General features: G+C 42.6%; 1 protein-coding gene across 5 annotated transcripts in view; it reads left to right on the top strand.

Annotated features, from left to right (window-relative positions):
• Positions 1-16,775, top strand: part of OSMR (oncostatin M receptor) — a 62,176-nt gene that overhangs the window by 16,018 nt on the left and 29,383 nt on the right. For all 5 annotated transcript variants that reach the window (XM_045565772.1, XM_045565770.1, XM_045565775.1 and 2 more), the window contains exons 2-4: positions 4,224-4,309; positions 10,332-10,504; positions 15,400-15,571. In XM_045565772.1, the coding sequence (XP_045421728.1) occupies positions 4,237-4,309; positions 10,332-10,504; positions 15,400-15,571 (418 nt within the window). In that variant the 5' untranslated portion in view covers positions 4,224-4,236. The remainder of the gene's footprint in view (positions 1-4,223; positions 4,310-10,331; positions 10,505-15,399; positions 15,572-16,775) is intronic.

Genomic DNA, 16,775 nt, shown 5'->3' on the forward strand with positions numbered 1-16,775 from the left:
TGGTTGTTTTTTAAAATCTTTTTGTTTCTTTCATTTTCTCTTACTGATCACCATTGTGGTTTGGTGGTCTTTCGTAGTGGTAACATCTGAGTCCCACTTGTGTGTCTGTTCTACCAGTGAGCTTTAGACTTTCCTGTATTTTCATGGTGGCAGATATTGTCCTCTCACTTTCAGATGTAGGACTCCCTTAAATATTTCTTATAAGACTGGTCTAGTGATAAATTCCCTCAGTTTTTCCTTGTCTGGGAAAGACTTTTTTCCTTCTTCATTTTTTGAAGGATAATTTCCTGAATATAGTATTCTTGGATAGCAGGGTTTTGTGTTTTGTTTTGTTTTTTCCTTTAGCACTTAGAGTATGTCAGCTCCTTCTCTCCTGGCATGTAAGGTTTATGCTGAGAAATCCACAGTTAGTCTGATGAGGGTTCCTTTATATATGATTTGATGCTTTTCTCTTCCTTTTTGTGTGTTTTTTAATTCTCACTTTGTCTTTTGACAGTTGATTATAATGTTCCTTGGAGAAGACTTTTATAGGTTGAATCCATTTCAGAATCTTTGAGCTTCCTGTATCTGAATGTCTATTTTTTTTTTTTTTTTGCAAGACTTGGGAAATTTTCAGCTATTATTTAAATAGATTCTCTATGCCTTTTCCCATGTTTTCTCCTTCTGGAACACTCAAAATTTAAATATTTGATTGTCTTATGGTGTCCCATATGTCACATATGCTTTCTTCCTTCTTTTTTATTCTTTTTTTTCTCTCCCTCTCTATTTTTAATCTGGTTAGGTTACTTCAAAAGACCTGTCTTCAAGTTCAGAAATTCTTTCTTGCGCTTTATATAGACTATTTCTGAAGCTCTTAATTTTATATGTTATCTCATTCATTGAAGTCTTCAGTTCCAGGATTTTTATTTGGTTCTTTTTTTATGACATCTGTCTCTTGTCAAGTGTCTCATTCAGATTATGAATTGTTCTTCTGATTTCTTTATACTCTTTGTCTGGGTTCTTTTGTATCTCACTGAGCTTCTTTAATATCATTATTTTGAACTTTTTTCATGCATTTTATAGACTTTTTCATTAGAATCTGTTGCTGGAGAATTATTGTGTTCCTTTGAAGGTATCATGTTTCCTTGATTTTTTATGTTTCTTTATATTCATATCTGAATATCTAGTGAAACAGTCACTTCCAATTATATGGATTTGCATTCATAGGGAAAGACTTTTTTCTATAATATATTTTTAGCATTGGTTGAATAGTGTTTTGGCTTTGATCCTGGGGTGGGTGCAGTAGTATAGTCTATGTATGATTTCACCCTCAGTGGTGTCTGTGAGTTCTTCAGTGGCTTAGGCTGCTGTTGTTAGTGGAGGCCATGGTGAGACTTTGCTGTGGACAGAGACACCAAGTGATCAGGCCCTGAAGCCCCAGTAGTGGTGCCAGCAGGCCTAGCATGCTTGGGACCCCATGTGGCATATGCTGGCACTGGTGGTAGTGGGTCTGAGTGGGCCAGTCCTTAGGCCTCCAGGTGGCTTGCTTGAGTGCCAGCAGCGGCAGTGGTAGGCCAGTCAGCCAGGCAGGTCCTCTGGCCCATGGGTAGCATGTCTGATGTCAGCAATGGCAGTAGCAGCAGGCTAATCCCTGGGTATGCGTGGGTACGAACAGTAGTGACAGCAGGCTGGTGGGCCAATTCCTAGCTGTTCAGGTGGCATGTGCAGGCGGGTGCTTGTGGTGGTGGTGATGGCAGGCTGGGTACGCCCCTCCTTAGGCCCCCAGGAGGCATGTGCAGATGCTGGCAGTGGCAGAAGGGGCAGGTTGATCCCCAGGCTTCTGGACAATGTGTGTGGGTGCCAGCAGACTGGGTGGACCCATCCTCAGGGCTTCAAAACGTATGCACAGGTGCCAGTGGTGATGGGCAAGGCAGATCAATCCCCAGGCCCCCAGATGACAAACATGGACACGGGTGGGTTGGCTGTGAGCAGAGCAAGCCTGTCTTCAGGCTACTCAATGGTGTGCTTGGGCACAGGCTCTGGTGGGTGGGGCAGGTCGATTCCCAGACACCTGCATGGCACACTCAGGCAGTAGTGGTGGCAGTGGTCAGGGGGGTGGGCTGGTCCCCAGACCCTCTGAAGGCATATGCAAGTGGGCAGCAGCCCTGCTGCCAGGGGTTGGGTTGCTATCAGTTGTAGTGGCCCCAGGCAAGGGGCTCTCAAGCTTTGTGGAGCATGTGCTTCAGCTCCCTTTGTCCTGGGAGCAGCCTCCCACTGTACTACACTCCCTGCTCCCCTGGGTGTAGGACATTACATGGGCTAGAGTGCCAGGAGCCAAGCTGCACGGCTGGGTCCAGCCAACATTACAACACTGCAGCCCTCTGGGTGGATGTTGGATGATGTCATTGAGGCTCCAAGGATTTGGAAATGCAGGAGCTGTTAGGTCCCAAGGGCAGGATGTACTCTGGTGGGGGCTGGGCTCTCAACCTGGTGCCATGCTGCAGTTGCTTAGGTCTCGAGGTGTTTGGGACCCAGCAGAACGCCCTCTGGAACAATGCCTTCACTGGATTCCAGGCAGCTTACTGTACTAGTCTCAGGGCCTGTGAGGGCAGAGGGCTCTCTTGTGGCTAGGATTGCAGGAGTCCACCATAGGAATGTGAACCACTGGGGATCTCTCTTACCTTTTCCTGGCACTGGGGAGTTTCCCCTGGCTCTGAGCCAGCCCTGGCTGGTCAGCTGCTTTGCTTTCCTCTCCTTCCAAGCCTCAGAGGTTCCCTGTCACTGCTCTGCTGAATTCTAGTGTTTTTTCTTAGGTGCTCTATTCAACATGTGATTATCTACTCATGTGTTTTTGGTCCTTTGTGTGGAGGTGGGTGCCAGGTGCCTCTAGTCCGCTATCTTCAAGTCCCCTCCCTCAGTGGAACCTATTTGAAGTTTTAAGTAAAGATTTGGGAGAGGTATGAATGACTTGTTTGCCCAAAATAGGAAGGAGCAGAAAGCAGCCTTTATAGGCATATGACCCAAAGCTGTTCTTTGTAGACTTTGCCTCTGCTTGCAACTGGGCTCAGCAGTAGGCAGGTCTGACCGCCCTAGAGTAATTTAATGGTGTGGTTTACCCTCTTCCTGTCTTCACTGTTGTTCCCATTTACCTGTAAAATGTTATTTTAAAGTGAAATAGAGGGCATACGTAATGACAGTTGATGATCTGGTTCCCTGAATTTCTAGGTTTTGATGAAATCCAGGTGGCTGGACAGGGTCAAAAATTGCCTTGGAATGAATTGTTTCGTTGCTGCCCTCTGCTGAGTCAGAGTTTGAAGTAGAAAAGTGAAATTCAATGTTTCCCCTGACTAACACATTTGTTATTAAATTAAGAACATATTAGCCTTTTTGAGGTCATCCAGGCTGATTCTTTATGGCCTCAGATGGTCCCACAGTCCAAGTACCTGATGAATCAGTGAAACCCTTTGGCCTGTACTTTACAACTCTTTTCTAAGGCAAGGAAAACCGGAAACTATTTGGAACAATGAGAAACTGTCTCTTGGGAGAATATGCTAACTTGTCCTAAGTTAAATTTTAATGAGGGAGGAATGGAGATGCTCCCCCACACCCCAAGGAATTATTTTACATTTAGCTCTTTTGAGACTATGGTATTTGTTCTCTTTCTGATCCAAGTTCATTGTTCATATTTAACTCTTATTTCTCTGCTTGACCTTTCTTCACCAACCTTTGCTTGGTTGAAAGAATGGGTTGATCAGTTGTGCATGGCCAGCAAGCCTCAGCAGCACACAGAAATAAGCGTCTGTGGCTCCCACACTTGGGGTCAGCTGCTCTCGGCTGGGGGCTGGCCAGCTGCTGGCTGACCCAGGCTGGCCTCAGCTGGAGTAGCCGAGGGGCTTGGCTCTGCGTCATGCGTTGCTCATTGGTGGCCTAGAAATGCTCTTTTCATGTCAAAGGTGGAAATACCAAAGAGCAGGCAAAAATGCACGAGGTGTCTTGAGGCCTAGTCTCCTAACTGGCACACTATCATTTCGGCTGCATTTATGGGCCAGAGGAAGCCACGTGGGGCAGGGAAACATACTACTCCTATTTTGCGGGGGGAGGCTCTTATGACAAGAGACATGGATAGAGGGAGGGGAGAAGAATGGGAGCCTTTAATGCCATCGTCTACCACAATTGTCTCAAAGAAACCTGCTAAGAGTTAAAATTAAATAAAATTTTCCTTCTTTATAATTTATCTTTTTCAGAAAACTGGAATCTATGGCTCTCTTTGCAGTCTTCCAGACAACATTCCTCATAACATTGCTGTCCTTGAGGACTTGTCAGAGTGAAGGTAAGACGTGGGAAGAACAGTGAAGAAAAAAATATCATGTAGGGCCCAAATGAAGTAATTGGTGCTTTGGAGAAAAGTTAAATACTTCTTCCTTCTTTGGGAATTACTTGGAGGTAATGAGATTTGTCAGTCTCTCAAAGCAGTGGTTGCGTTAGTCTTGGCTCCCCTCATCTTCATGGCTCATTTTAATATAGCCACCCCATGACCCTGCCTTCCTGGCCAAGGCACTGGTCATCAGGGCAGTTGTGAGTACAGCTAATCCTGTAGAACTTCATAATCTATGTCCTTCACCAGGCCATCGCCAAAGTTGTTCCTTCTGCACCTTGCTGGGGAAAGACATGGGGTATACCAAATCAGTATTTGCTGCTAGGTTAGAACAAGTTTTCATGTCCCTCAAATATATTCATTGAGAAGCTGTTAGCCTGTACAATATTGGTGAAAGCCATGAAAATTTGTAAGTTTCTAGTCTCTCAAGTCTCTGCAAGACAGTATACTAAGTGCTGAAATGCTATTTATAGATAAATATTTGTCACTTAGCCACTCCCCAAGGGAGGGTATTTTGAGATAAATCAACTTTGTAAATAAGGTCAATTAGATGTCAACACCTCCAAAATATTTATGGATACTTATTATTACTTTGAACCTGTTTAAGAGTAGATTCTTAAACTTGGGAGAGAGGTTCTATTGGTTCATAAATTTTCATTGCTTTTATCTATATTTTATTAATATAAAGCTTTACATTTTTCTCTTCCTGTATTTATTCTTTGCTGTACTTCTTTTGTAATAGAGAGCACATGTGTATGTTCTTACTAACTATCTGCACAATTCCTGTCCATGGATTCAAGAAAATAATGTTTGCAAGGAATATGTGTAGAATTTCTCATGTTCTCTTAAAACTCCATGAAAAGATATTTGGAAAAAGAAGGAGATACTGTTCTGATAATAGCTCAATTCTCTGTTGGATATTCTTTAGGTCTGAGTTTGTTTATTTTAGGTCCAGGGCACATGGGAAGAGGCCACTTCCTATGGCTTATTAAAAAATCATAGTTTGATTGTTGGTTTCTTCCATCATTTGGGGCCAGAAGGTGGGAATTAGGATTTCTCATTTGCAGTATGTACACCTGTCACACAATCTATCTCACTTGTTAAAATCTAAGTGCAAGCAACTGGGCTGAGTGGACAGCCTGCACACTAAGAATGTCGAGGCCCAGCCAGACCCACCGCCCCAGCTTCAGGCTCACCAGGAAATCCCAGGCATTTAACTCTCAGCCCAGTTCATCTTCCTAGTGAGGTCTCATTATCTGACCCAACGCTCTTTACCATGTGCCTTTTACATGTAAGGCACTCTACTCTCAGAGCAAGCTCTGCTGCTCGCCCTCTCAGCTTCCTTTGTTTAGGTCAGACATGCATTTCCCAGTTTTTCTCTCAATTAGTCTTCATCGCTGCTTCCTGCTTTCTCTGCCAAGCATGGCCTTTTGGTAAATAATCCTGTCTTTGTCCTCACCTGTACTGTTTGGATTTCTTGTCTCAGTTTCTGCTGCATTTGACCACATACTTACTAAACTCCCACTCAAACTATTAAAGAGTTTGGCTTACCACTCGATCCCCCAGCCAGGTTCAGATTTGGGAATCTATTTCAAGTAACTGGGAGTGATTTCTCCTGACTAGGGAGACAGAGCCAATACTCTTTGCAGTTAACCCTGGGCACATACTTCCATCAGCCAGAGATCATGACTGCAGCATTTTGACATATTTTCCTCGCCTTTTGTGTGTATGTAGATACAGATAGAGATGTAAATGTGTAGTGTGTTTTTAAATAAAAGTTAAATTATACTATATACACACTCAGGTGTTTTTTAGGGGGGTACTTAAAACAATTAATACAACATATAATGAGTGTTTTTCTTTGATATTGTTTTTCTAGAAACAACATTATATTTAATTGCCGCGTGGTATCCCATCTATGAATGGACCATGGTTTATTTCCTCCAGTAGCATTAGGACGGTCTGGGAAACAGGATGGGAAAGTGGAAAGAGAGTCTGATTCCCAAACCTGACCTTCTTGGCCACACTCCAGTGCGGTGAAAGGAGAGCTGGACTGAGTCGGGAGCCCTGGGCTCTGCTCTGGCTGCATGCCTATGGCGAGGTCACTTCCCTTTTATTCATCTCAGCTTCCTCATCTGAAAAGTAATAGGACTGGACTTGATAATCTTTATGGTGCCTTTGATCTCTCTGACTTTACCTTGGTATTTTCCACTCTTGCCCAAGGAAGTCCTAGATTGCTTTTGACCAGATTATTTCTGACTGATGTCACTTGAGCACCTGAGTCATTCAACACTCCCTGATAATTTATGTTAATGTAAAGAGTTCCTTTTTTGTCTAAAGCAACATATGGTAGCTTTCTCAAGCTTCCAGAAATAAAGTTCAGACTGGTAGTTGACTCATTCATTCAGCAACCAGTCACTGAATATCTTGTCCTGCAAGTGGCAGGTTTCCGTGAGCTGAGTAAGACTTAGTTGCAACCTTGTTTGGCTCACAGTCTACAGGAAGATAAACACAGAAATAGATTTTTACAGCAAGCTGCAATCATGGCTCCAAACAAGGGCTTAGAAATGCTGTGGAGGAATTACACTATCTGGAGTATCATTAGAGTGGAGTGAACCAGATATCTTAAAGGAGTAATTCTTTTAAAATACAAGTTAGGATGTGATTCTGAAACTAACTCATGTTTCTGAAGAACATTTACAAAATACAGAAAAGTATAAACAAGAAAATTAAAATCACTCAACCTCACTATCCAGAAATAATGACAGTTAACATTTTAGTTTTATTTCTTTTTTATAGGTTTTCAGAAAAATAACATGTACTCTAAAAAACGTAAAATTGGGTGCATAGTCGAATATGTTTTTAAAAGTGTGTCCAAAATTTCAAGAAAAGCATATATGATTTAAACTTGACAATGGAGTGAAACTGGAGTTGGTAGGATTGTGGGAGCTCAATTTCCATGTTACTTGAACATTTTTATCATGATCATGTATTTCAACATTTTTTATTGAGGTGAAATTTACATAATGTAAAATTAACCATTTTGTGGTTAAAGTGAGCAAATCAGTGACATTTAGTACATTCACAATGTTGTGCAACCACCACCTTTATCTACTTCCCAAACATTTTCATCACCTCAAAAGGAAACTGCATTAAGCAGTTAATCTTTATTTCCTTCTCTCCCAGCCCCTGGCAACCACCAACCTGCTTTCTGTATCTGTGGACTTACCTATTCTGGGTATTTCATAGAAATGGGATCATACAATATGTATCCTTTGTATTTGGCTTCTTTCACTTAGCATAATGTTTTCAAGGTTCATCCAATTTGTATCATATATCAGTATCCCATTTCTTACAGCCGAGTAATATTCCTTCATATGTATATACCACAATTTGCTCATCTAGTCATCCACTGATGGACGTTTGAGTTCTTTCTACCTTTTGGCTATTGTGAATAATGCTGCTTCAAACATTCGTGGACAAGTATTTATTTGAATCCCTGCCTTCAATTCTTTGGATACCTAGGTATAGAATTGCTGGGTCATATAGTAATTGTATTTTAACTTCTTGAAGAACTGCCAGAATGTTTTCCACGATACGAGCCCTTTTACGTTCCCACCAGCAGTGTATGAGGGCTCCAAGTTCTGCACATCCTCACTAACACCTGTTACTCCCATTTTTTTATTACTATGCCATCCTCATGGGTATGAAATGGTGTCTCATTGTGGTTTTGACTTGCATTTCCTTAATGACTAATGATGTTGAACATCTTTTCATGGGCTTATTGGCAATTTGTGTATCTTCTTTGGAGAAATGTTCATTGAAGTCCTTTGCCCATTTTTAAATTGAGTGCTTTGTCTTTTTGCTGCTTATTTTTAAGAGTTCTTTATGTGGTCTAGATACCAGAACCTTATCAGATATATGATTTACAAATATTTTCTCACATTCTATAGGTTGTCTTTTCACTTTCTTGATCATGTTCTTTGATGCATAACATTTTAAAATTTTGATGACGTTCTGTCTATGTTTTTTCTTTTGTTGCTCATATTTTTGGTGTCATCTCTAAGGACCCTTTGCCAAATCCAAGGTCATGGAATCCACATTGAGATTTTAGTTATCACCCTAGCCCTCCTCAGAATTGCATTTACAGAATGTCACCAAGCATGGGCAACTTTCTGGGAAGGTGGCTGTTGATGGCTAATGCCTTTCCTTTTATTGACATTCTTGTTAATCTCACTTCCCTAGAATGAGTTTTCTGAGGGTTTTCCTCCAAATTCTGAGGGTAATGCCTTATTTGGATCTGAAGCCTCCTACCATGTGGACCAACTGCATGAAGGACTTCACACTTGTCTCACATCCACCAGGGGTTCTCCTCTGCTCATCGGGCTCCATCCAGAGCCCCGTCGTGATGTCTGTGTCCTGCGTGTGGCAGGACACTGTTAGAGCCATGCAGCATTTCTCAAACATTCCAGTCTATGAGACCTCAGATGGGGCCAGCGCTCCTGTCGTAACAGTTGGAGGACGGTGCTGTTAAGTGGGGCACAGGTGTGGGTATTAGGGATATCTCTACTTAAGTTCCACATAGCTTTGTGTAAGTTGTTTATCCTCATGGAGCTTCAGTTTCCTCATCTATAAAAAATTACTAACAGCTCTATAGTAGGTATCACATGGGACAGCACCTAGCACTCTGCCTGGTAAATAGTACATGCTCAATATCATTGTTGTTATTTTTACTACTTTAAGAAAAGCAGCATTTAGAATAGCATAGAAATAGAATAAAAATTTGGAGACATTTTTTTCAGTATTGGAGATTGCTTCCATTTTTTGTTGTCAAAGGGAGATACAGTCTTGCCTTTTAAACTTAGTGCCAGAGTGTTTCAGATGGCTAAGAGAAATCCCCATGGAATTAGAAAAAGAAATGCTTTAAAGATGGTATCTGTCATACCATAGGTCATCAGATACCAGCTGATTTTATAAACATGGTCTTTATCTTTTCAATACGTCTGTACCATTCCCAGTTTACTTCAGACCCCCTCAATCCAACAATTGGAATAGTTTAGTTAAATCAGCAATACGCAGTTTCTTTCAAATCTATATGATACTTTCCTCCTCTTAACTGGAAAGTCATGATTTGTTGTTTTCTAAGGCTCAACTTAGTCAGGGCCCATCCTCTGTCAAGTGACAGATGTATCTGTGTGCTGGTCATTGGCAGTGACATCACTGATGGTTTAAAGACAGCCTAAGAGATGCTGGACTGCTTCCCAAGGCCTCTGACCTCAGCAAATCTGTTTCATATTTGAATCCCCGTTCTCTTACAGACTCCATCACACCACTAACTACTCTACACTTGCAGCCTCTTAATTATTTCATGGGAGTCCATCATGTCTCTCCAACTAGGTTCCTCCTTTTGCTAGGAACCTTGTTACAATTATTTTGTTTGATACTAAGTGCCTAGTATGTTGGTACTTTCATTCCAAGATTCAGTAAATTCTTGTTAGAGGTGTTTTAATTTCAGATTGAGATCTAAGTGATCATCTCTAGAGATAAGATGTGCTCCTACTTTATATCCTTCTATAAACTATAAAATATTGACCCACAAAATAAAACTTTCATTTTTGATTTCCAGAAATATGAAATTTATAGCAAAAAGTCCTTTCTTTTTCAGTCTTGTTATAAATTTCCAAACCAGTTAGATTGTCTAAGAAAGGATCCTCTAGTTTTGTTTAATGGTTTTTCAGTTTATGAACTTGCTGTGTATTGTGAGCAAGTCATTTCACTTATCTAGGTCTTAATTTCTATCTCTGCTAAGTGATTTCTAATTTCTCTTCCGGCTTTTCAAGGTGTCTGGTTCAAGGATGCGTATATGAACAATATTTTCTAAAGCTAAACGATGATGATATTGAACAGTTTAATTATCCATGACTATCAATCACACTCCTGTTAAATGTTATTTCATACCTTGTTTTGGTCTTTTCAGTCTTGGCTGAACGTTTACCATTGACTCCTGAAGCACTTCAAGTTTCCATCAATTCTACGCAACAGTGTTTGCATTTACAATGGACTGTCCACAACCTTCCTTATAATCAGGAATTTAAAATGGTATTTCAGATACAGATCAGTAGAACTGAAACATCCAATGTCATCTGGGTGGTAAGTATTTTTTTTTTTGGCTCAATATTTTAAAAATTCTTTTCTGACACCATGATTTGTCTTTTATAACATCCAAAAAATCTCATTATGGAAATATATTAGCTGTTCAAAAAAGTTTTCCTAAACAATTGCATTTCTGTGTTTTCAGATAAGAGGATCCAGGACAAAGTAACATGACAACTTTGGTTTGGTAGGTAGGATGGGATGCGCTAAGAAAAGAGATTATTTTCTCAGTTTTGCTCTGTCCTTTAAAAGGGCTTTCAGGTCTGTCCTGTGACTACTGGATTCTAGAGATCCGTGGAGATCAGCCATCTCATTCTTCTCCCTTCTTTCTTCCCTGTTTACCAGAGATTTTCCTAAATAAGATGTAATAATTTGGCAACATTTTTCTTGCCAATGTGGCTTCTTACCAGTTCACTTGCTTATAGTGTGCCAAGATGCAAGAGAGAGGACATCCTAGCACTTTATGTTCTAGCCAGCAATGGGCCATGTGTGAGAGTAACCTACTGGCTCCTTTGTTGCCACACATGGGCTTTTTCTACAGTAAATTAAATTAAGAAAATCCTTAATTTTGTACTCTTTTTGTCTTTAATTTGGGGTAGAGTTTTCGCTTATCTTGGTTCAAGTAATGATTGTGTCTGTTTCCCCGGTTGCCTACCCAATCCAGTGCGTTGGGACACATTGGTGGTGTCTTTTGATTGCCGTTGCTGGTCTGGAGAAAGTTAATTAATAATCCAGACACACATAATGTTCAGTCATTATCGTGGGGTGTTTAAGGACGGTGGAATGTTTTCTCGCTGAAGGGACCTGAGAATTCGCCTAGTGGTGAGGGAAGCTCAAGGCCACATCAGGACCTCCATTCACTCAGTCGAGGTCCCCTCTTCTCCCAGGCAGTGGAGACAGTGGGCACAAGGGTCCTGAATGATTGTTTCCTTTAGCAAAGTCTAAAGTTCACTAATTGTAAAGTCTTCAGTTGCTTTCTACAACCATTATTGCATTTGAGATCTGAGCAAGTGGCCTAAGTTAAATAAAATTTGGACTTTGTCCATTTAGGATTCATACCAGGTCTGTAGTTCTCCCCCTCAAAGGGCAGTTTCCTGCAGTGAGGGTTGGTTATGTGCTGATTGTCAGCAATAGCAATGCCGGTGTGTGGCTGTTCACGTCCCAACAGCAGCACATCTTCCCACCATCCCGCCTCACGCTAGTAAGCCTGACTTTTGTATTTCTACTGGATACAGTGGTTGATGATTTGGGCCCAGTAAAACATTGCACAGAGGTCACATTGAAGCTAAGAATTGTCCAAGAAAAAGACATTTGAGGAGAAATTTGTGGAAAACTAGCACTTAGCACCATTAGCAAAAATAACATTAACGGTAGACCAAATGGATCCCATTCTTTATTTTTCTACAAAGCAGTTGCTCACATCTGTTTTCATATTTGATGCACGTAACGGTCCTCTTTGCAAGGCAAAGCAGCACGTGTAGCCTACTTCTGTAACTTACCAGGGCTCGAGACCCTGAAGGGTAGGGTTTTGCCTTGTCCATTGTATTGTCCTCACAATGCCCCACCCAGCCTGGCTACCACAGAGGAGAAAACCATGGCGCAGAGAGGTTTTTTGTGCTACTCCAGGCAACAGAGGCACGGCAGTATCATCCTTCACCCCATCCCCAGACAGTCACATGCAGCCCCCCAGGCCATCAGTGGGCACATATCCCATAGAACATGTGATGCCATGAGAAGCCCTTGTCTGAATCTCTCATGCCTGAAGTCAAGGAGAGACATAAGATCTTCCTCCAGTTAAGGAGAGTGCCATTTGTGTCTGGACCCAAGTCTCCTTTTCATAGGGCAGCTCCCTGTAATGCTAGCCTGACAGGGCACCCTCAGTACACTGAGAGGGGCCATTTCTAGTTTCTCAGATCACTGTGTTCCCAAACAAGCCAAAGGCAAAGCATCTTGATCTAGGTGCTTGCGGCCGGGCCAGGGGCCCTGAGCCGTTTCCTGGACGGCGCTAGCAATTCAGAGTTCTCCCGGCAGCTGCGCTACACGGCCTTGCTCTGGGCCAAGGTTCTGCCCTTTCCTTTCCGCCACTTGATTTATGATTTTGTCAATGCCAGGGGGAGACAGAGTGGAGTAACAGCTCAAGCTTGGAAGGAAGCTGGGAGTGTGCGTCAGTTTAGGGATAGAGCTCACGCCTCAGTAGCAAATCAGTGACCTTAGTCAGGCCTCTGTGTAAATGTATGTATCAATTTATTGTGCCTTACTAATAATTGCAAGGACAAAATTAAACTTGCTGCTTCCATGAATGAAAATGGCCCAAAGACAACTCATCCCATTTTTACAATATTGCTGAATTGATATATTCAAGGAAAGATTTATCTCTTTCGTTAACAAGGCTGTAAAGACTACAAAGTACAAGTTGAGGTTAGACAGAATCCACACAAATAGTGTGTGGGGAAATCCAACCCGTTGCCTACTAGGGAAGTGACCAAATCGTTCAGCACAGAGTTTTAGACCGTGGGCCAAGGGCAGGCCTTGTGCAAGGCGCGGCGATATCAGTGCCGGGCACACTGGGAGAATGAGGAAATGAACACACAATGGGGTGTTCTAAATGCAGGGTGTGTGTGCAGGTCGCTGACGAGGTCTTCTGGGGTGGGGGTTAGTCCTGACCTTCTCCCACAGTTTGGACAAAGGACTGTTGGAGCCGAAATATCAAAGAGGATTGGAAGTTCGTTTAGCAAGGAGGATGGGTGGAGGATAGTGCTCTGGGAAGATCCAACAGGTGTGCCCCCCCACCCCAAGAGAGGGGCTGGGGGGCTTCTAGGCCGGAAAGCACCCTGCCATGCTAGAGCCCCGAGCACATGGGGATAGCGGGGTGCAGGCCAGGCTGCAAAGGACTGTGGGGAACAGGCAAGATCAAGAGAACAATAAGAATAAGAGACATGGCAAGATCTGATTGGGAGTTTTTAAGAAGCCCACCCAGCTGGACAGTAGCAAAGCGGTGGGGGAACGGGGGAAGGTGAAGTGTGTCCAGCAGGAAGTGAGCTGTGGGGTCCGGCCAGGGCAGACAGGGCATGGGGGAGGAGTTGCTGCGTTTGAGGGAGATGTGGGGAAAAGTCAGTCTGCGACTTGTTGCTTATAGTGAGGTCGATATTACTGACAGAGATTCTTTTGGGGAGGGAGAAGGCAGTATTCACTCTTAAAGTTAAAAATTATTGAAGTAGAATGTATTTGAAATTGCTCATGTTAAATAGTGAAAGTTTCATGGAGCAGGACTTCACAACTTGTACTTTTAAACATATGTTTTGTGATCTAGGAATAAAGTAATGCAATAAACTGAAATAAAATATAAACATTTCAAAAATCACAGTTCTGCCTAGAGTGAAAAAGGAGGCGCACAATTAAATGCCACCTGGGTGGACTAGGGTGTTCTCAGCTCCGGGCTGTGTTTGGTTCTGCCGTGGGCGCTGTTTTAGGTTAGCGAGCTGGACAGCACAGGTGTAAGTGGAAAAAGGCCTCCAAGCTGCTAACTGTGGGCAGTGTGTGACATGCGAGTGTTCCCCTCCCCATCTCTGAGGAATTATCACTTGCCTTAGAAACATGGGTGCAGACTCAGACTCGGTTTCCGCCAGGAAGTGCAGGGTGTTTGTTGTTTCTACCTGGTAGCTGTGGGAGCAGAAGGCAGGACTCCTGAAGGAAGTGCAGGGAGAATGAGAGCCTAGAGCTAGGGGGACATGAAGAAGAAGGAAACACAGTCCCTGCTCTCTCTAGGGCTGTGCTTGAGTCCCAGATGAAATACCAGCAACTAACCACAGGATACAGCAGGGCTTCAAGGGGGTGTGGATATGGGAGGAATTCAGAGGAAAAAACAAGAAAATCTTCAGGAAAAAGTTGGAATATGACCCAGGCTTGAAGGATGGGACAGATCCCAATGCAGAGGGAAGTGGGGGACACCAAACCAGGGACCCTGCATAAGCAAACACTAAGGTGTAAGAGCATAAGGCATATTCCAGAAATGTGGGATAGACCCTATGTCCAGAGAGAGGATTCCTGCAAGGGTCTGGTAGGTTGGACCCAGATTATAGAGGGCTTTGCATGACAAGGTAACATGTAAAGCAGGCATTGAAGCCTATGGAATTAGAGAACGGAAATGCCAGTGTCTTGGAAAGATTAAGGCTAGAGGCTATGCCAAAAGACCAAATCATAGGTCAACTTGGGCAAGCTTCCCAGAGAACAATCCCAGGGTTCCGTGTGATTGACATCTTTAGGGCCTAAGATTCTGACAGATGGAGCTCAAGGGAGGGGGTGTGGTCCACGTGGCCACCATATCTGAAAAGACAAGACACAGAAAACCAAGGGAGACATGGAAGAGAGCCATCTATTGATCCATTGACTTCTGGGAGACAATGGAACTCCTGGGGTGCCCTAAAGGACTACCCTCTCTACTGGGATTTGGCCAACCTGATCCAAACCTGTCTAAAAATGAATATTAGAAAACTACCCATCAAGCTTTTTTTTTTTTTAACAGATAACTCAATGAATTCTCTAGTTTTTAAGAATTTTCTTAGCAAGTGCTCTGTGATCAGCACTGTGAACACCTTCTGTCTCCAATCTGTCCCCCCAAGACTTTTGCTTTCTCTCCCAGTTGCTTCACACAAGCCCCCTTGACTCGGAGGGCCATCGGGGTGGACACTGAGCTTGAGAAGGCAGGAGGTTGTAGCGGGCTCATTGCTGAGCCATCACAGCGAGGGGAGTTGACTGGGTAGGAATGGACTTCCCTTGTGCATATCGTGGATGTACAGTGGAGTCTTAGGTTGTGCTTTGGGATAAGTCAAGTCAAGCTGTTCTCCAGGACAGGATGGCTATATGTTTCCGATTTTTTTGCGCTTTACTTTTAGGGGAATTATAGCACCATGGTGAAGTGGAATGAAACTGTGCATTGGAGCTGGGAATCCGAGCTTCCTTTGGAATGTGCGGCACACTTTGTAAGAATAAGGAGTGTGGTGGATGATGCCAAGGTCCCTGAGCCGAATTTCTGGAGCAGCTGGAGTTCTTGGCAGGAGGTCAATGGTAAGAAGTGAGGTGGTCACAAGAGTGAAAAGGTTTAATATTTTATATTACCAGGGATCAAAAGTCAAATAGTGGAAATCCCCTTTGAGGAACCCTGGGTAGACACCGACATAATTTTCCTTCGGCTCCTACTGGAACTAAAAACCAGAAGTATGAAATTTGCCACTGGGGGATAGATGTCGGAAGTTTTGCTTCTGAACTTATTCATTAAGACAATTGTGAAAATTCAGTTTTGTATTTTTTTCCAAACATGTACAATGTGTGTATTGATAGAACACTAAGTGATCAAAGCAGAATATACAGTACATGTATGTTTTTATTAGAACAACACAAAATGTGTGTGCATCTACAGTGGTGTTTGGGAAACTTTTTCTGTAAAGGGCCAGACAGGAGATAGCTTAGGCTTTTGAGACCACACAGTCCCTGTTGTGACTATTCAGCGCCGCCACTGTAGTGTGAAAGCAGCCATAGGTAACGTGTACAGGAATGAGAGTGCCCTGTTGACAAAACTGTATTTACGAAAACAGATGGTGGGCTTGAATCGGATCATCCCAAATCTAGAGAGAAGGGGGAAATATGGAAAAATGAAAGCTGTGCTTCACTTAAGTGATGAAGATGATGGATAAATATATTTTAAATATCCCTTAATTTTGATAATTTTGTTGTAATTAAAATTTAGAGTGAGTTTTGTCACAGTTTCTTATGTGCCAATGAAACTAACAATAATGAGATAATAATAGTAGGATTACATTTGCATTGTAGTCACTGTTTTAAGTACAATACATATAAATTCAGTCCTTACCTCAGCCCTGTGAAATATCCATCATTCCTACTCTCACTTCACAGATAAGGAATCTGAGCTACCAAGAGATTGAAGGACCCATGCAATGTCATCAAGCCACTAGGCGGTGGAGCCGGAATTCCAGCCTGGGCAGTCTGGCCCCAGAGGCCATGTGCTTAACTATTACATCCTACCACGAAAGAGGGATGCATGTGCAGGAAAAATAAAGGACAGAGAGAAAGATCAAAAAGATAGTAAGAGAAAGAAAAGAACCACATTATAAACAGCTTTAATAAAATAGACTACATTTCTCAAAACTATAACGTTAAAACTAACTTAAGAATAAAGGAAGAACCCGATTATTCCCAACCCCAGAGCACAGATTCCCAACCACGTTGCACAGTAGAATCATCTGATGACCTT

This window comes from Lemur catta, chromosome 12 (genome assembly GCF_020740605.2).
Source record: "Lemur catta isolate mLemCat1 chromosome 12, mLemCat1.pri, whole genome shotgun sequence".
Taxonomy (NCBI): Eukaryota; Metazoa; Chordata; class Mammalia; order Primates; family Lemuridae; genus Lemur; species Lemur catta.